We start from the raw sequence: 19,437 nt of genomic DNA, 5'->3' as shown, positions 1-19,437 counted from the left end.
TCCCCAGCCCTTTTTTAAAATTTTGAGATAGGATCTTGTTAGGTCGCTAAATTGTCCAGGCTGGGATCAAACTTGCACTCCTCCTGCTTCAGCCTCCTAGTCTCGGCATTACAGTAACCACTGTCTCCTCGACTTCTCTGACATTTGATATTGCGATCACTCTCTTCTCAAGACTCTTTGATCTTCAGGATGACGATGCCCTCCTCCTCCTCCACTCCCCTCTGTCCTCAGGCTTCTCTTCCTCTTCCTCTGCAGGCTGCTCCGTCCCAGTTCGCTGACTGCAGGACTGGGTGGGTGGTCCTTCTCTAGCTGTCTTCACCACCCATGCCCACCAGAGGGCGCTCTGCGGCCCGCAAACGCGCCCCGCCCGCTCCCAGAGTTGGTTAATAGCCCCCGTCACCCGTAGAAACCACCTCCCTACGTTTCTAAGCCTCCGAGGGTCCTGGTTTCTGCCCCTCCTCCGAGATTCACAGCTTTTCAGCTAGCAGACCATCACGTTGCCACGGCAACTGCCACTTCCCTGTCTCTTCCTCCTCAGCCAGTTCTCCCGGCTAATTTCAGAATTGCTCTCTTGAGCTAGCAGGGCTCCTGAAAGGCTCCTCGCCCCAGCCCTACTCATGGTGGCTCCTGAAAGATTCCAGGACAGCAGGCGTAGAGGTTCACGCCTGTAACCCCAGCACTCGGGAGGCTGAGGCAGGAGGAGCGCTGAGTTCGAGGCCAGCCTGAACTATAAAGTAAGACTGTCTCAAAATAAACAAAATTCCAGGCCAACCCCATGGCCCTGCCTGCCTCACAGCAGGAGAGAGGGTGATAGGGGTGGTCCTTAGACAGAAGCACCTGAGGTTCCTGCCAGCCCCAGGACCCACCCTTCATCTTCCTCCCTGCTGGGAAACCCTCCTTTCCCTGCTTGGACAGCAGGACTTCAGATACAAAGTGTAAAGCAGCACTCACACCTCAGCCATCCATATATTTTAAAGGATGTGCTCACTCATAATTAGTGTTTCAATTTGATGTTTTAAAAAAATCTAATGTTTGCAAAAATGCGTAGGGAAGATAAAATCACAGTCTGGGGTTTTCCCTCAAGCATCAGTGGGGCTGGCCCAGCCTTGGGTGTCACCCTCCCAGCCGCTCCAGGACATGGCTTCTGGTTTACTCCGTCTTGCCTCTGTCTTTCCTTCACTGTTCTGCACCCTTCCTTCTGCACACTTCCCTTCCTCAACCCAGAGGAAGCCGTCCCGACGGCCACCCCTCGCTGGCATGGCGTCCTCTTCCTCCTCCCTGGCTGCTGCCCCTCTGCTTTGCCCGTCATCCTGGCCAGGGATGTCGGGGCCTGCTCAGAGCTCCCCGACCGCTCACCTCGCTGGGCCATCACCCTGTGCTGCTGCCATGAGTGACGCAGGACCCTCCGGAGCACAGTGTGTCCCTCTGCTGTTATGGTCCTGGAATACCCGAGGGTGGAGACCCTATAGAGAAAAAAGGTTCATCTGGGTCTTTGGTTCTGGAGATCCAAGGCGGAGGGGCTGCGGCCGGTGGTGGCTTTCTAGCTAGCTGAGAACACATGCATAGATCTGATCTCTCGTCTCCCACGGAGCCTCCAGAATTCAACCGCAGGTGTCCTGCCCTACGGACCCTGAGCACTCCAGGGCTCTACCTGCCAACCCCTGGTCGGATCCAGTTTCACCCTCTTGATACCTTTCAGTGGGGACTAAACTGTTACATGAGAAACACTCAGCCATCAGTCCGCACGGCACGCCCCACCAGCCTTCACTTCAGAGCAGACGGCTCCCTAGACCGGCTCCCGTCCCCCAGGCTGTCCTCCCGCACACTCCTCTGACTCACACTCACCTCATCCAGTTTCTCAGTTCTCAGTGCCATTGGTTTTTCTGCTCAGTAACAATTGGGTGTGGTGGTGCACGTCTGTAATCCCAGCCTTCAGGAGGCTGAGGCAGGAGGATTAGAAAGTTTGAGACCAGCCTGGGCTGCACAGGGAGACCCTATTTAAAAAAAAAAAAAAAGAAAAGAAGAAAATCAATCTCTAATCCATGTAAATATTTCACTAAGCTTATGAAAGTGTTCATTTCTTTTTGTGATTCTGCCAGTTAACGCTTTGTGTATATTTTAAGCTATTTGTAAATTGCACATGCTAGAATTATTCTGTTGTGTATTTTTCCAGGAAACTGAATTGTTTACCACGATGCTGGTGTCAGTCATTAAGGTTAATCAACCCATTGTATTGTTAGGTTGCTTTTTGCCTTAAAGATTCTTTGGTCTTCAAGATCTCAGTTTCCAAAGGGGAAGAAAAAGGATCAAGATGCAATCTGTATAGTTACCAACTCCCCCTGATAAATGTATTGCAAACATATACTAATAAAAAGTGGCAAAAATATCTCAATTCCCCCTTTTCTATCTTTCTATTGAGGAAGTCTTCATCTTCAACTTAATCAGGAAGTAGAATAATTAATAAACTAATTTAATTTTAATTTAAACTAATGATTTGTTTGTTTGTTTTTGAGATGGGGTTTCACTTTTATAGTTCACTATGTACCCCAGGCTGGCCTCAAATTCTCAGAGATCCTCCTGCCTCAGCCTCTCAAGTGCTGGGATTACAGGCATGTGCCACCACACCTGGCTTTAAACTAATGACTATTAGCTATACTTTGTGTGTGTGTGTGTGTGTGCGTGTGTGTGTGTGTGTGGTACTGGGGGGGGTTGTACTCAAATACATCCCCAGCCTTTTTTTTTTTTTTTGAGATAGGATCTTGCTAAGTCACAAAGTTGACCAAGTTGGATTTAAAAACTTGCAACCCTCTTCCCTCAGCCTCCGAGAGTATTAGAGGTACAGGCCTGTGCCACAGTGCCCAGCTGGACCCTTCTTCTAATAGGAAAGGTGTTGTTATAGAAAGGGAAAGTCTGGACACAGCCACACACACAGGGGGCTGCCATGTGCCTAGGAGCCAGAGGACACGGGCAATGGCCAGCAAAACACTGGAAGCTGGGAAGGGGCCGAGTGGATTCCCCCACAGCCCTTGGTCTTGAACCTCTGGCCCCCAGAACTGTGAGAGACATTTCAGTTACCTTGGCCACTCACTGTATGGCTCTTTGTCACCGAGCCCTAGGAAATAATGTAAAGCTTGGCCCTGCCGGTGTTGGGGAGACTGAGTGTGGGGGATGGCCCAGCTTGGCTCAGGACCCCAGGCTCAGTGGCCCCTAGGTCCCAGCAGTGACATCCTTGGCTGTTCGAGCATTAGATGAGGGAAGCCACCCTTCCGGACTGATTTATAGGACCAAATCCTGGCCTGGATCTTCTCAGTCTGGTTCTCTTCGACACAGGCAGCCCCCGGGGAGGGCTTAGCTCAGCCCCCGCTCTGGAGTCCCTGGTGAGCACACTTCCGGTGCTTTGGGGACAGGGGCACCTCCTCTGTCACTGTGAGTCACCTGGGGTCGACCTGGGACACAGCAGAGAACGCTGCGTCTGTCTGAGCTGTTTGTCACAGTGGGCTTTGGAGTCAAACACACTCAGAGCAACCGTACCCCAGGGAAGTTGCCCCCGCAATCTGCATGTTGCCTCATGAGGAGCAAGTGAAATCATGTGGTGTTTTGGGCCCTTTCCATGCATGGCATATTCGAGATGTGTTTACACTGGCAAGGCTGGGTACCAGGGGTTATGCAACAGTGCCCCCAGCCCCTGGCAGGCCCTGCTTGGTGGCCCAAGGACTGCACTCCTGCAACCTCATAGGGCACAGCATGGCAAGGTGGTACTCAGATCAAGAAACTATGGAGTCACATGGATGCCTTGATTGGCACCAGGCATGGCACGTGCAGAGGATACACTGCTGGTTGGCAGCTTCCTGTGACTAGGGCAATTTGAGGAGACTGGAGATGGCCTGTCCCTCAGTCCTCGCCAGACTTTATGGTCCCCCTTTCCCCCGAGATCCCAGGGCCAAGTCCTGTGTGAACAGGAGCCGGAGCAGCTGCATCTCAGAAGCCAGAGTTGCAGGGCTTCTTGGCTGCCCCACGAGGCCTTGTGGCCACACTAGATCATGGCCGGCGTCCTGGGGGTACCGCCGAGGGCAGATCTTGAGCACCTCATAGCCAGGCAGCGTGCCAGGCAGGAAGTGGCATGGGGCGCCAGCCCCGCCCTCAGCCTTCCCCTGGCCCTTGCGTCGAATTCATCTGCCCCCAGCCTCAAGTCTGGCCCTGCTCTGGACTCCCCATCACCCCCAGACTGGGGTCTCACTTGTCTTCTGCTGAGGCCCTCTCCTGGGTCCCAGCTGCTCTTAGCAAACCCCTGATCCTGGGCCTTCACCCTGGTGCTGGCAGACTGGCTTCCCTGCCCCGCTCCCTCAGTTCTGCCGCCCTCGCCCACAGAGGCAAGAGCTAATCAGGCTGATTATCCCTCAAGTTCACTTCCACTCTCCTTGCCTCTGACACGCAGTAAATTTCCTCTACTGCCTGGCTCCCCTGTGAGCCGCGCCTGCCGTCAGCCAGCTCGGCTTTGGACACCACTAGCCCTGCCCCCGACACACTTGCTGTATCATCGCAGATAAATCGGGCCAGGTCAAGGTGGGAACGTCATTAAGCCCAATCCAGAGTCATCTTTGGAGCCATCAGCTGCAAAACCCTGTGGTCAGGCCCAGTGCAGCCCCCAGGGTTCTAAGTACAGAGCGACTCTCTGTCATCTAAAAGACCAGGTTGTCACCTGACAGAAGAGATCTGAGGTTTGCAAGATGCTTTGGGAAATGACCCCTCCTCTCTGCACACCGAGTGTAGGCAGGGACCTGAGTTGCAGCTTATGTGGCAGGAAGTGGTCCTTGACCCTCCAGCTCTATTTCCTACTCACCCCACCCTCAGGGTCTCCAGTGACTGCAGGTGACCTGAAGAGAAGGAACAGGGGGAGGAGAAGAAGCAGGAGGCTGTGTTTATTCTTTAAGCCAAGGTCCTGTGGGAGGGAGAAGTAAGCCCTGCTGACTGCTCCTTTTGCCTCGATCTCTTCCAGAGAGGGAGGCTCCACCGTGAGAGGAAAAACAGAAAACTTTGCCGTGATGAGTCTGGATTCAATTAAGTTTAAGGGGCCTTCATGGCATCTGTGTTGTGAGGGATGGCTGGGTGGAGCCAGGTCCTCATCCTCAGGCTGACTGAGAAGGGGCCTGTCCCAGAGGGCCCTGGAGGAGGTGGGGATGGAGCTGAAGGATGGTCAGGTTCTAGGGGGAAGGATGTGCGGAAGTGAGGGTGAAGGAGCTGTGGGGGGGCAGTCAGTCCATTTAAAGGGGGCGTGGGATGGAGAGAAAGACGGCGTCCCAATGCAGGACTTTGAAAATCACGCCGAGGAGAGTGGAGTTGGCTTTAACAGATGGGTAGGGGCATTAGTGCTCTGATCCCGGAGAAGGAGGACCCTGCAGGAGGGAGGGTACAGGGAGAGCATCAGGGAGGTGGGGGGCAGGTGGACACAACAGGCTGGGCCCAAGATGGTGCCCATGCAGAGATCGGCAGGCCTGGCAGCAGTGGCACCAAAGGGCACCAGGGGCCCTTGAGGGGAGAACCGCTGCATTGGTCAGAGGTGGCTGGAGGGCGGCACCCATCTTCCACTCTGCTCCGCCCCCCAGACAGAGCCTCCTCTCTGCCCAGTAGCCTCTGCATCTCTGTGTGTTTGTGTCCCTGTTTTTGCAGAGGGGCAGGGTCTTCCTCTGCCCTGGCCCAGCCCATGGCTCTGCTGTGCTTCCAGCGGAAGGGGAAGAAGAGATTCAGAGAGCACAGGCTGGGGAGAGACTTGTGAAGAAGGAGCTCAAGGCAACACAAACAGTGTGAGTAAATCCTATGGTGAATGTTTAAATTTAAAAATGTATCAGTGCCACAAATCCCCCTCAAAATATTCACCCCCAATCCCACTTCAAACGCACCAGTCCCATCATCCTTGCCACTTTCTGAGGCGGTTCTAGAAGTCCTCTTTCTTGGGTGTCTTTATGAGTTGTGATAAAAAAATCCAGTTAACGCTGCTGCTCATTGGCACTCAACTGGAAAAGCAACTCAGAAGTTATGATGCTGTGTCCTCCTCCACCTTCTTTACCAAATCGGGCACCTTGTGACTTCTGGCTCTTCCACAAGTCAAAATTATCAGAAGAGGAAAGGTTTTGAAAAGATTCAGGTCATCAAGGCAGCCAGGACAGCACAAGTCAAGACCCTCACAAAAGAGGGCTTGCAGAGCTGCTTCAAAACGTGGGAAGAGGGCAGGGGATTTAGCTCAGCGGTTCTGCTGCCTGCCTGGCAGCGCAAGGACCTGAGTTCGATCCCCAGTACCCCCCCCAAAAAAAGCGGGAAGAACAACGGGGTGAGTGCACTGGGGTGACGGTGGGGATTCTGAAGGTGATTCGTGACGTGTCTTTTATAACACATTTTAAAGATTTAAATATTTGCTATAGTTTTTTATCACGCTTTTTAGATGTTTCCTTTTTTCACCCTCCATTCTTCTTCTCTGCTTCCCTCCCTTCCTCTTTCTTTTCAGAACCTTTTACACCCCTGGCCGTGTCACAGGCCTGCTGAATACACACTCATCCAGTTAGTCCCAAGAGGGGCCAGCAGGGAGACACACAACTCATGGCCTAGAACTCGGGCTGGACTCCCGGACTTCCTGCTTTGCAGTCTCAGCTCCACACCCCCTAGCTGCATGACGCCGGGCGAGCTACTGGATGGCTCTTTGCCTCACGTGCTCTCATTTGTACTCTGTGAACGACGAACAGGGCTCGAACTTGGCCATGCTCCCTCGGTTTTTGCAGCGGAGACAAACAGAACTCCAGAAGGAAGTTGCTTCCCCACACTCAGCCGGACTGTAAGGGGCTTACAAGAGTTGGACCTGAGCAGCCCCTGCATCCTGCATCTCCAGCCAGCAGATGGCAGGAGAGAGCCGGAAGCGGTTAGGGGTTTCCAGATGGGCAGCTGCAGACTGGTCTGCAGACGCTCTGTAGAATCTCCCCTCCCATGACCACGGGTGCCCCAAGCCCGGAGCAGACTTGAAGTCTCGAAGTGAAAGCATCCGAATTCAGCCCAATTTTAGGAACTGAAGATGTTGAGGATAAACGTAGGGATGAACTAAGTGTTGGTGAAACATTTCTCCTGGGAGGCCGGGAGGGAATGGCCGGAAAGCTGCCGGTGCCTGCAGTTGCGCATTATGACCACGAGAGGGAAGCAAAGCCCGGGCTCTGTCTTAGAGCTTCTGGAAGGCAGGGGGTCCACGCAGTAGGAAACGCCTCTTGAGCGGCCTGGCCCAGATCCTAAGAAGCCATCTCCAAAATATTGGTAAGAGCGATGTGCTTGCTTCAGCAGCACATATACTAAAAAAGAACAGCGATGAAGGGGACTTTAGAACGGATCTAGTCCTTATCTGGCAGAAGGCCTGGCAGTATCCAAAGGGTCACATGATTTCACCCCAATTGAAGCTGGGGAACTGAGAAAGTCAGAATTAAAACCCAAGACTCTGTCTCTTTTGTGCTGTGGAAAGAAACATGAATCCAGTTCTAGGGGAATTTGGAGAGCGCGGTGCTTCGTGGGGCAGTGCGTCCTGCCTGGTGTGAGCGAGCAGGGCGAAGTCCTGCCTCACGACCCTGGGAGTGGGGTGCGCATCAGGAGCCACTGAGAGGGCAGGGATGGAGCCGCTCTGCAGACAGACTCCCCACAGCGTCTCCAGGCACAAGCGCTGCAGGGCCCACGGCTCGAGGGAGGAGGTGACAGCACCGCGGTGAGACACCCAACCGGTCCTGGACAGCGTGGCGACTGGAGAAAGGTCCGAGAGCAGTGCATAGTATAACAAAGCTGCTTTTGTTTTTAATTATTATAAATATATATTACTGTATTTATTAATGACAAACAAGAACCTATAAATATAAGAAGTTTAACATACTCATAATCTTGGAAATTCAAAGAGAAATGAAGTATGTTTTTAAATAGATGGTATTTATGAGTACAGCAAGCACAGTCCTGAGAAAAGCATTTCGCGGAACACAGTGTATTCCCTTCCCCGGGTTAAACTTTCCCGCGGCTCCGGGCGTCGGACGCTGTCCTTGGTGCTGAACGAGGTCGTGGGAGGGCTAGGCCTGACATCATAGCAACCCCACTAGAGCCTCCGGCGGCTTCTTCCTTGGTCAGTACAGAGCTGTTTCTCAAGAAATTCCTGCGGAATGCTCGCAATGGGGAACGCTCCACCAAGCGCGGTCAGATTGAGGTTTTTCTCACTCTCCACCTCCCTGTAAAAGCACCTTTGCCTCACATTGATGTCATTATCACCTGGGGCTTCTGGATTTTGATCTGGAAAGAGAAACAGGACCGATTGAGGGCTGGGCCCATGAGGAATCTGGGCTTTCGAGGTTAAGAAGCTTGGGCCTCGAGAAGTGCCCTGCTCAGAACTTGCTCTAGAACCTGGAGTGGCTTTGGCATCCTGGCCCAATGTCTCACATTTTTTTTTTCTTTTCTGTACTGGGACCTTTTTTGTACTCAGGACCTTGCACTTGTGAGGCAGATGGCAGAACCACTGAGCTAAATCCCCAGGCCTGAGGTCGCACTTTCGTCCCGAGGCTCTGTCTAGAAAGTACAGTCTGGAGCCAAGAACACTTGGTAGTTCTTCTGTCCTCAAATTCCACCCAGTGGAAATATTAGTGTGGTCATCCAGGTTGGTCACCCTTTACCAGAGAGCAGTCTAGGCCTTAGTCATCACGTGATGTTATGTATCTCTTGAGGGGATGCAATAGCATTACCTACAGCATGGCAAAAATGTTTAAACTGAATCTGATCAAGCCTCTAGACCTGACCTCTGATTTGTGTGTATTATAGAGAACTAAGGACATGTTAAATGACTTCACAAAGAAATAATCAAACTGGGAGTACTGGACACTCCTCGGTTCCATTTTAGACTTTTATTTTGTTTTGTCTTGTGTTTTGAGAGAGGGTCTCACTATGTGGTTCAGACTGACCTGGAACTCACTACGTAGCCCAGGCTGGTCTCAAACTCACAGCAACCCTCCTGCCTCAGCCTCCCGATTGTGGGGATTACAGGCATGCACTACCATGTCCAGCCATTCTAGACTCTTTTAAATATGCCATATATTTTTATTTGTTTTGTTTTTGGAGACAGGGTCTCGCTCTGCAGTTGAGGCTGGCCTTGAACTTGTGGTGACACTGCCTCAGTCTCCCCAGTGCTGAGATCACAGTCGTGGAGCAGCACGCCCAGCCAAAAATATGGTATGTTTTTAAAAGCCAGAGTTGGTTCCATATAGAAAAACCAAAAAAGACGTGAAGAGTCAGTGAATGAAATTTGTTGTCTCCACATATGAACAAAAGTTACAAAAGTTTCTTTGGGCCGGGTGTGTTGTGCACACCTGTGACCTCAGCACTCTGAGGCTGAGGCAGGAGAATCACTGGGGTCCAGCCCGGGCAACTCAGTGAATTAGTGAGACCCTGTCTCAAAATAATAAAGGGCTGGGGCTGTAGCTCAAGGTGAAGGGCCTGGACTCCAGCCACACGGCTGGGGCATTTCTTAGGTCCGTTCTAAAAACTGGATATTGATGATGTTGTGGAATTATTTCACTGTATGCAGTGGTGGCACTTGGGAACATATGCAGAGGGTCAGGGAGTGACGGTCACAATATTCACAGATGTGAACAGACAGGTGTGAAAAGAAAATATGTGTTGTAAACACCACTATCTGGACAGGGTGCATAAATATTTGCTGTACTATTATTTTTACTTAGATGTGTAATTAAAAATTAAAATAAATCCATCAGTTGACCATCAAGGATGTATTTAAGGTGCAGAAAGAGACTACAGGGCCTGGACCCCTAGGAGTCTACAGACCAGATTCCACCTTGCTCAGCCTCCCTCCGAGTGATGCTAATTTCCTGGCAGGGGATCCAGGGACCAAAGGATCATCATCATCATGGTTTTGCTTTCCTGAAGGTCCTTCAGGGTAGGAAGGGAGATGCAAGCCGAGGGAAAGGGAAGCCATTCTTCTGACCTTGGTTTTGGAGTCCACGTTGTTCAGGGAAGGCTGGAAGTTATGGTAGATGGAGTCCAGCTGCACATAATGCTCTTGTTCTAGAGGAGGAAGAAGCCCGGCTGAGACAGATGGTTGGGAAGACGAGCATCAGCTCTCCCTCAAGGTCCACTCAGTGAAACTGAAAATATGGCAGACTACCTAAACCAGGGGCCCCCAGCCCTGTGCCACAGACCACGATGGGTCTGTTAAGAAGCAAGGTGCATGGCAGGAGGTGAGCTACATCCACTGCCTGGTTTTATTTATTTATTTATTTATTTATTTATTTATTTATTTATTGTTGAGACAGAGTGTCGCTGAGTCTCTAAGTTACCCAGGTGGGGCTCATGCTTGTGACCTTCCTGCTTCAGCCTCCCAGAGCGCTGGGATTACAGGCACGCACTATCATGCCTAGCTGGTAGTGTTTTAAAGACAGGGACAGCACTTCTCTTCCCACCATTAAGCCCTGCCATCCCCCACATGCCTCTTCTGTGACTTCCCATACTTGGAGCCACTCTCAGTGCAGGGTGGGCTGCCCGTACCGTCACAGATGGCAAAGCCAGTGTTCTCGAAGGTCCCAGGGGCAGGTGCGCCGCCCTCTTCGTACCACTTGTACAACTGAGACACTCTGTACTTTTCTCTATTTACAGAAAAACAAGAGACCCCTGTTATGACCAGGGAGCAGGGACAAGGAGGGTGGGACAAGCGATGTCCCTGCTGTCAGCTTCCCACCACCCAGCCCAGGATGGAGAGACTGAAGACACAGAGCGGGAGGAGGAGGAGGACCTGGCGGGGAGAGGGAGGAGCGCATGGTTCACCTTGCTGCCACTCTCTTGGCGTGCAGAGCAAAGACCAGGAGGACGACCAGAACCACTAGCACCACTGCGGCCCCTGCACCCGAGAGCCCATACACCAGGCTCTTCTGGATGCCTCGCTCGCAGGTCTCCCCCTGGTACCAGTGAGTGTCTGTGATCAGGCAGCTGAGAAGGGCGAGGAGGAAGCAGGGAGAGTATGGTCAGTACCTGCCTTGGACCCCGGTCCCGGCCCCACAGATGCCTAAGCCCCGCTCCTTTCTTCCCTGGACCAGGATGGGAGCCCCTCCTGCAAGAAACGATCTCAGAACAGGCCGCTGCCTGTGTAACTCCTGCTTCCAGCCCTCGTGCTGGGCGGCTGGCCACAGCGTCTAATTTACTTTCAGCAGACAAAGCCTTTCTTGTCTCCCCTCTGAGGCCAGACCTGGCAAGTTCCCCGCTGCAAATGCAGTCCTGTGGCCGCCTCTGCTGTGTTGCTTCGAGGAATGGGGTTCCCACCTGGGGATGAGGCCCTCCCTTCCCTGGAGCCTGGGAGCTCCCTGAAGCTGGAGTCTTCCTTCTGCTCCATCAGTGCCACTGCCCTTAGCCTCACGCGCACAGGAGGACACCAGTGTGTGCAGCTCTGGAGCCACCTGCGGCTGGGCGTGCAGGTCCCTGCAACCCCACTGTGATTCCCTTGTGGCTGGATACATTCAGGATTCTCAGGAGCCCGTGACCTTGGCCTGCAGGCAGCATCTGCCTGAGTCCGGGGTGGGGGCTGCGTGTGGGCCAGGCTGGGACACTCACTTGCACCGGGGGCCTCTGAGCTGCAGCTGGCACTTGCCATAGTGGCAGTCCAGGGAGGTGTTGAAGCCAGGCATGCAGGGCGTGATGCAGTATGGCTGCTGGTCCTTGTACTGCACCGTGAAGTGGGCAGCATAGGCACCAGCCATTTCCCGGCATTCCCCTGTGAGGGTGAGGAGGAGCAGCCTTGGTCAGGGGCTGGGAGCTCCACCGGGCTCTTCCAGGGCGTCCCCGCTCCCTAGCCCTTCCCGAACCTCGCCGTGTGCAGCACCTACTTTCAGGATCGTACTGGACAATGGAGACGTTCTGTATCACAGTGGCAGTTGAGTTGAAGCACAGTAAGTAGGCTGTGAAGGAGACAGGAAGCTCCTATGACAACAGGACAAACCTGGCGACTGCAGGGGCTAAGCTGTGTGGGCAGTGGGGCGAGGGTCTGGGGAGACAGGAAGCCGGCCTCCGTCCGGCTCTGCAGAACTGCCACCCTCCAGGTGTCCTGCAGCTCCCTGCACCTCCTGTCACGATCCCCATCCACCAAGTTTGTTTTTTGTTTGTTTGTTTGTTTGTTTGTTGGTACCAGGGACTGAACTCAGGTCCTTGTGCTTACAAGGCAGGTGGAAGAACCACTGAGCTAAATCCCCGGCCCCTCATCCACCAAGGTTAGAAGATTCACTGCGTCCTGAGTACCTTAGTCCTTTTCCAGCAGAGCCCGGGCCTGCACCCATTTCTCTTGCAGGTCCTGCCACCTGCCCTGACTTTCCATCCTCTGTGCCCCAGGGTGACCAAGATGAAACCGTCTCTGGCGCCCGCCCAGGGAGCATGGGTTTACCTGAGCAGGTACCATTACTGCTGCTTATTTGCTTTTTTGTCGCATTCAGGATTTTCTCCTTCACCTGCTGTGAGGCTTTCTCCAGCACCTGTTTGTACTCCAGAGAGTAATTGGCCTTCAGGATGACCTCGTGTTCCACCACCACACTGCCAGGCCTACGGGGAGCAACAGCATGGTTGGGATCATGGGAGGGCTCTATCTATCTATCTATCAATCGATCGATCGATCATCTATCTAAATGAAGCCACACTATGTTGCCCAAGCTGGCTTCAAACTCCTGGGCTCTCGGAATCCTCCTGCCTCAGCCCCTTAAGTCCCTGGCTTTCACTCACATACTATAAATCATCTCTGCATTCCTTGCAATACCAAATACAATGCAGTTGCTGTGTGAGTAGCTGTCATACCATATTGCAGGGACTAACAACAAGAGCAAGTCTGTATATGTTCAGCACAGACACACTTTTTCCCCAAAAACGTTTTCAGTCTGCACTTCATTGACACCACAGATGTGGACCCAGAGACACAGAGGCCTGAGTGGACATACAGTGGACATACAGCTGTCCTATCCAGAGAAGCAGTGGGCTGGCACCTGCGGATGATGTCCTGGCCCTGGCCCTGAAGAAAGTGTGAGCCTCATGGGCCTCAGCCTCATCTGTCAGATGAGAAGCTGGAGCCCAGGATTCCCGAGCTCTTCCCCAGGTTGTGTGGGTGGCTGATTCTCTCCTCTGTTCCCACTCCTAGACCCTCCTGGAGCCATCACTGGGCAAAAATCCACTTCCCTTTCCTTTTTTTTTTTTTCTTTTAAAGCAGTCCTGGGGATTGAACCCCGGGCCTTCACACTGAGCTACCTCCTTAGCTCCCTTTTATGTTTTATTTAGAAATAAGGTCTTGCTAAGTCGCTGAATTGTCCAGGCTCAAACTTGTGATCCTCCTGCCTCGGCCTCCCAGAGTGCTGGAATTACAGGTGTGCACCACCCTACACAGCCAAGGTGTGGAGCCTGAGGGTGTGGGGTAGACACCCATGCAGGCTACCCTGAGCCCCACAGCCAGGGGTTCATGTTGGGATCAGAGAGGAGCTGGTTCACAGGCTAGAGGGCACAGCAGGCAGGAACACCGCCTCGCAGCCTGTGAGACTGGGAACGTCAGTAAAGCCACCAGCTCTGTCCCCGGAGAGCCCATTCCTTGCCTTTCCTGAGACAGAAGGACAGACAGGGAAGGACCAGGACCAGCCCTTGAGCACCTCCCCCTCCTCCCAGGAAACAAAAGGGAGGCCTGTGGCGGGGGTGGGTCTGGGGAGGCCAGGCCTGGAGTGGAAGAGTCTGGGTCAGAAAGGAAGTGGCTGTTTTCAGACAGAGCTGCAAGCTGCCTGGCCTCCTGCAGGTGGAGAAGCCTGGGAGGGGCCGGAAGGGCCCCTCCTCCCTCAAAGGCCTAGTTTGTGGGGAGATAGTCAGGTTGGCTCACTGGTTTTTTGTGCCTTTTCTTCTGTTTTCTGTCAGCTATCAATTCCTTTCAAAAAAAAATTTTTTGTGTGTGGGTTTTTTTGGGCACCGGGGATCAAACCGGAACCACGGACCTCAATCCCCGGCCCCAAAAATTATTAATTGTGAGTCTGGAGAAGGGATCTTTTCCTCATTATCGAGGGGCAGAGGGGGGACCATGCCAGACTTGTTGGCCTGCACCACTCAAAGGATCTCATGAAGCCGGTTGGGGGGGGGGGGGAGAAGCCCAGGCAGCCGGTGGGAGTGAATGCAGGACAGGGATGGTGTGGAAGACTTCTTCCTGCCACACCATCTGCCTTGGCCTTTGGGGGCTGATGGGGTGTCCCTCTTCCATGCCGCAGCAGCCAGGTTTTCTAGATTGTCCTCTGTCCCCAGCAGAACAGGGTTCCTGCTTGAACCTTGGCTCTACCATTCCATAACTGAGCCCTCAGGCCAGGCCTTGCATTGCCCTGTGCCTCGATTTCTCCATCTGCACAACGGGAACAGTCCTGCCAGCCTCCCTCAATGGGCAATGTCTGGGGAGCCACAGCTGAGGCGTGTCAGTGGCCCAATGGTGTATCCCTGCTCTCAGTCCATATGCTGATGCCCAAACCTCATTATGTGAGTGTCCTGGGAAATGAGGCCTTTAAAGTGAGGCTGTCAGGTGGACACCAACCCTATCCAACTGGCATCCTTGTACAGAGAGGAAATCTGGAGGCAGCACACACCTGTGATCTCAGCGCTCTGGGAGGCTGAGCAGGTGGCATCGTTCTAATGGCCTCTACCGTTATGACTTTTGCTTGCACTCCAAACACCTCCTCCTGTCGGCCCCAGACACTCACCTCAGGCTCATGATGTTGACCCCTTCATACTCAGGGATTCCAGCGTATATCAGTTTCATCTGAAAGGCAAGGGGCCACCGTGTCATCCCGAAGATCCCGCCTTGGGGCCTGCTAGGCCTTTCTGGGGACAGAAAGCCACCTTTTCCTCCAGCAGCACCCAGTCCTCACCCTCAGCTTCCAGTGGCACAGTCCCTTCCCAGAGCACAGCCCCACCCTGGTGCCACCTCCACCAGGATCCCACTCGGCATCCCTGGTAAACCCCGAGGACATGGGGGAGGGGAGACATTCACACACATCTAACAAGAGAACAGCTCTCAGGTGCCTTGTGTGTGTGTCAGGATATGGTCCTGGGGACTGAACCCAGAGCCTTCTCACTGAGCCACATTCCCAGACACTGCCCCATTTTTCAATTCATATTTGAGACACAAATTTGGGACAAATTTGCCTCAAAGTCCAGGGTTTATAGGCATGCACCACCATGCCAGGCTTCTTTCTTGACACCTCCAGGCTCCTCCCTGGGGGGAACTCAGTGGCCTCGGGGACCTGCTCTTCCAGGTTTACCTGTTCTGTAAAAATGGTATTGAAATTCTTGAATTCTTCCGAAGACTGGTCCTCCAGCTTATCTCTGTACTGCTGGCTGGTCACTGTCACGGTCAGTTTCACAGAAGCAGAGGCCTTCTGTGGTAGATCTGAGGGACAGAGCATAGCAGCACTCACTGACCTAACAGCTCCTGAGCTCCCTACCAAGGAAATCTGCACCCCCAGCAGCCCCACCCTGCATGGAAGCAGAGACCTGGGCTTTCTGTCCTGTCCCGTGCAGGGGCTGGGGCTTCACTTACCCAGCTTAGTGCCATCGATCACTTCTTCACATTTTGGCCCAAAGAAGAAGGGGGAACATTGGCACTCGAGCCCATTCCAGGAGCCTCCGTTGCTGCAGACATTGCTCTCAAACTGGCACCGATCTCCCGTGAAGCCACTGGGGCAGACGCAGGCCTCGCCCGTCCACAGCCCTCCATTGAGGCAGCTCCCTGGAACACATGGATTGCACAGCGCGTCACAGCCTGAAATCTGCTCCCAAACACTCTCATCACACCCTGGGTGCCCAGGAAGGTGAGGGTCACCCCACTTCCCAGGCAGGACGATCGAGGCAGAGAGAGGCCTGGCCAGGTCCCGGGTCCAGGCAGACTTGACCCAGTCCTGGACTCTAGCACTTGATACACGCGATAGCCCAAGACTGTGAGTGAACAGGACTGTGGTGTTGTGTGAGGTAAACGCAGCAGGGCTGAGGGAGAGGAGACGAGAGCCAGAGGAAACGACCCGCTGAGACTGCACCCAGGCTGAGGGTGGACATGGGCACTGTCCCTCCACACCCCCTTCACAAGAGCCTTCCCTGGACCTTGTTGCTCTGAGGACTGGTTAGGCTTCCTGTTTTATCTCCCGGTGTGGGAGGTTTGGAGAGAGTTTCAACAGACAGCACACGGTTATGGAAGACTCAATTATCTATGCTGAATATCCATGCCAGGAAAACGCAAAGGTCTATTCTCTTTGGATTTTCTGTGCCCATGTAGACCAGAATCCAGATGTGTTTTGTCTGGGGAGGTACACAGGTAGGAGTACACTTTGTAAAGGCGTGCTACACCTCTGCCTTCTGGTCTTAGCAAGCAGGGGACACAGCTATGACAATCCTGTCATGAAGCCACTATTTAGAGGTCTTTGGTCCAAGACATTTAGGAAGCATGGAGGACGACATAAGCCAAGGGTCCTGGGCACATGGGAAACCCATAAATCCTAAATCAGCTCATGCCCTACCCCTTTCTCCCTGACTCTCTCCCTCTGGCATTACTGAGGATGTCGAGGCCCAATCTAAGTGCCCAAGCATAGCTAATGAGAAGCTACAAAAGCAGCTGCTGGGATGTGCTGCCCAACAGCCTAAAGGGAAGGACAACCTCTGGGGGACAGGTGACCACCTGCCTTCAGAGAGGTGACCAATGCCAACTGAGGGCCCAGCAGTGGCATGGCCATCTGGCATGTTTGTGAGAGACCTGCTACAGTTTGAATATGGTTTGTCCTCCAGAGGTTCATATTGGAAGGCTGGCCCCAGTGTGATGGTGTTGAGGTGGTAGAACCTTCAGGAAGTGGAGCCCCAAAAGGTCATTAGGTCATGGGAACTCCACTTTCATGAATGAGTAATGCTGGCTTCATAGAATGGGTAGGGCCTCTCAGGAGTGGACTCATTCCTTCTCGGGTCTTCTGATCCTATTCTTATGAAACAATGACCCCAGCCCCTCCACACCCTTTCCTTCCTAGCTGGCACACATGCCTCTTCCCTACTCTTCCTCCATGTTGTAATGCAGCCAAAGGGTCCTTGCCATATTCCAGCATTGTTGTGGTTTAAATCAACGTCCCCCCAAAGCCTCATGGATTCAGAGGTGGGGATTTGGGAAGGTGACTGGATCATGGGATGCTGTACGCATTCGTGGATTAATCATTCATGATTTCATTACTGAATATACTGGTAGGAGGCAGAGCCTCACTGGGATTGGTCACTGGGTCTTGACCTGGAAGACTGTATTTTTTGTTGTTGCTGTTGCTGTTTTTTTGAGACAGGGTCTCACTATGTAGTTGAGACTGACCTGGAACTCACTATGTAGCCCAGGCTGGTCTCGAACTCACAGCGATCCTCCTGACTCAGCCTCCCGAGTGCTGGGATTACAGGAGTGAGCCACCACGCCAAGCATGGAAGACTGTATTTTTGTCCCTGGTTCCTCCCTTCTCTCACTGCTTCCTGACGCCCCTGAAGTGAACAGATCTCCTCCACCAGGCTCTTCCACCATGTTGTTTCTGCCTTGGAGCCTGCTAACCATGGACTGAAACCATGGGAACCGTAAGCCAAATAAACTTCTCTTCCTTTAAATGGAAGGTATCTGGTATTTTCTGCCCCAAATAGTAAGGTAACTAATACGAGCACTATGGTATTTGGACCTTCTAAACACCAGAATCATGAGCCATGTAACCTCTTTTCTGCATCCATTAGCCTTAACCAGTCTATCATGGCAACACAAAACAGACTAAGACTAGGGATTCCCAGGAACACAAGGCCCAGACCTCCTGAAGATGCTCAGACCTCTTGTCCGATAACCACAGAGCTCCATAATGGGGAGAAATCAGAGAACATAAGTAAAACCAGCGTTCACTCTAACCAGAACACAATCAAGGAAAAGCTGTAGTAGTAGAGAAAATGCGGGAGAAGTGAGAACAGAGAAACCCTCAGAGGTAAGGAGTTGGGGTTCAGAACCGAGAGAAGAAAATGCTATTTGCTTTGATAGTGAGGACTCAAAGGATAAAATGAAAACAAACAAAAGTGAATGGTGATAGAGCACTTAAAAAACACTTGTAACCAGGGCCAGGGATTTAGCTCAATGGTTCTACCACCATGCAAGCACAAGGACCCAAATTAGATCCCTGGTACCAAACAAAAAAACAAAAAACATACTTGTAACTAATTTTCAAAAGCAGACTGGGCATGGTGGGGCACACCTGCAATCCTAGCACTGTGGGTGGCTGAGGCAGGATGACCACAAGGTTGTATGCAAGCTAAGTAACCAAGTGATTTAGTGAGATCCTGCATCAAATAAAAAGTAAAGAAGGACTTGAAGGTAACTCAGTGTGAAGGCCCTGACTTAAAAAAACAAAACAAAATTAAAAAACGGAAAAGCAACAGTAATCTCCTGTGCCTGAAAATAACCATACATATAAGCCTTCACACTTTAGTATGAAATAAAGGAATGGCAAAAACCACTAAAAATGTGAATATGCAAATAAAAAGTCAGGACTTTAAAAAGCTACAGTACCGAACTTGCAAATACAAAACGGGATGAATGGGACATGAGACAGATGATGGAGGATTAACTAAACCCAGGTAACAGAGGTAAGAAGCTTCATGAAAAATATTACAGTGAAAACAAAACAGAACGAAGAGACTAGAAATGTAACCAGTACAACAAAAGGACTACAGAGGTTTTAAGTAGTGAAAACTTAAAAAAGGAATCACATCCATAATCCAAGAATCCTGAGACAATCAAAAAGGAAAGGATAAGTTTAGGGCCACCCTGGGCATTTCGGGAAAAAAGTGAGAAGATCTTGTGTGAAATTTTAAACAACAAAAGGAAAAGAAATGTGACTTAGGAGAAAGGCACTGAGTTCAGTCCCACTTAAAGAAAAAAAAAAAGGAAAAAACATGGAGCATGGATTTAATGAGATATGAAAAAGAACAGAAGAGATAGGTTTGGATATTGAAAGCACAAACTTTTTTCAAAAAAGATTTATAATCTCTTACTTGCAGTAGTAGTAGAAGCCATAGCTGTGGGCGTTGAGGTGGTTGCCAGCATAACCGTGGTGAGGGGAGGAGAAGAAGACATGGGGCGCACAGTAGAAATGTGGGCAGAAAGGGTGGGATGAACAATGGTGCTTCTGCTCACAATAGGTGGAGTCACAGAGGAGGAGAGCAAAGGCATCGTGCTGGCAGGGAGAATGGCGGATGTAGGGCCTGGCTCACTGATTGTGGGCAGAGACACGAAGGAGCCTGGACTAGAGGTAGGCACTGGGCTGGTATGTGTGATAGGGGCCAAAAGACTGGTGCTGTCCACAGGCTGAGAGATGGTGGCCGAGCTGGCACCAGGAG

General features: G+C 52.1%; 2 protein-coding genes across 2 annotated transcripts in view; both read right to left on the bottom strand.

Annotated features, from left to right (window-relative positions):
• Positions 1–7,947: 7,947 nt before the first annotated feature.
• Muc17 (mucin 17, cell surface associated) lies at positions 7,948–19,418 on the bottom strand. Its single transcript, XM_010618917.2, has 11 exons — positions 19,093–19,418; positions 15,596–15,784; positions 15,318–15,445; positions 14,757–14,815; positions 12,437–12,591; positions 11,886–11,957; positions 11,614–11,773; positions 10,834–10,995; positions 10,558–10,655; positions 9,998–10,077; positions 7,948–8,295 (listed from the first exon to the last, which is right to left on the bottom strand). The coding sequence occupies exons 1-11, from the start codon at positions 19,268–19,270 to the stop codon at positions 8,254–8,256; spliced, it is 1,323 nt and encodes a 440-aa protein (XP_010617219.1). The 5' UTR covers positions 19,271–19,418; the 3' UTR covers positions 7,948–8,253.
• The window catches only part of LOC104852308 (flocculation protein FLO11-like), a 1,287-nt gene continuing 1,193 nt past the window's right edge, over positions 19,344–19,437 (bottom strand). The window contains exon 2 of the mRNA XM_033765259.1: positions 19,344–19,424. Coding sequence (XP_033621150.1) covers positions 19,344–19,424 — 81 coding nt within the window. The remainder of the gene's footprint in view (positions 19,425–19,437) is intronic.

Source organism: Fukomys damarensis, unplaced genomic scaffold (genome assembly GCF_012274545.1).
Source record: "Fukomys damarensis isolate Sample0158 unplaced genomic scaffold, DMR_v1.0_HiC HiC_scaffold_17, whole genome shotgun sequence".
Taxonomy (NCBI): domain Eukaryota; kingdom Metazoa; phylum Chordata; class Mammalia; order Rodentia; family Bathyergidae; genus Fukomys; species Fukomys damarensis.
The sequence above is the reverse complement of the archived record's forward strand: the minus strand, read 5'-3'. Positions and strand labels throughout refer to the sequence as shown.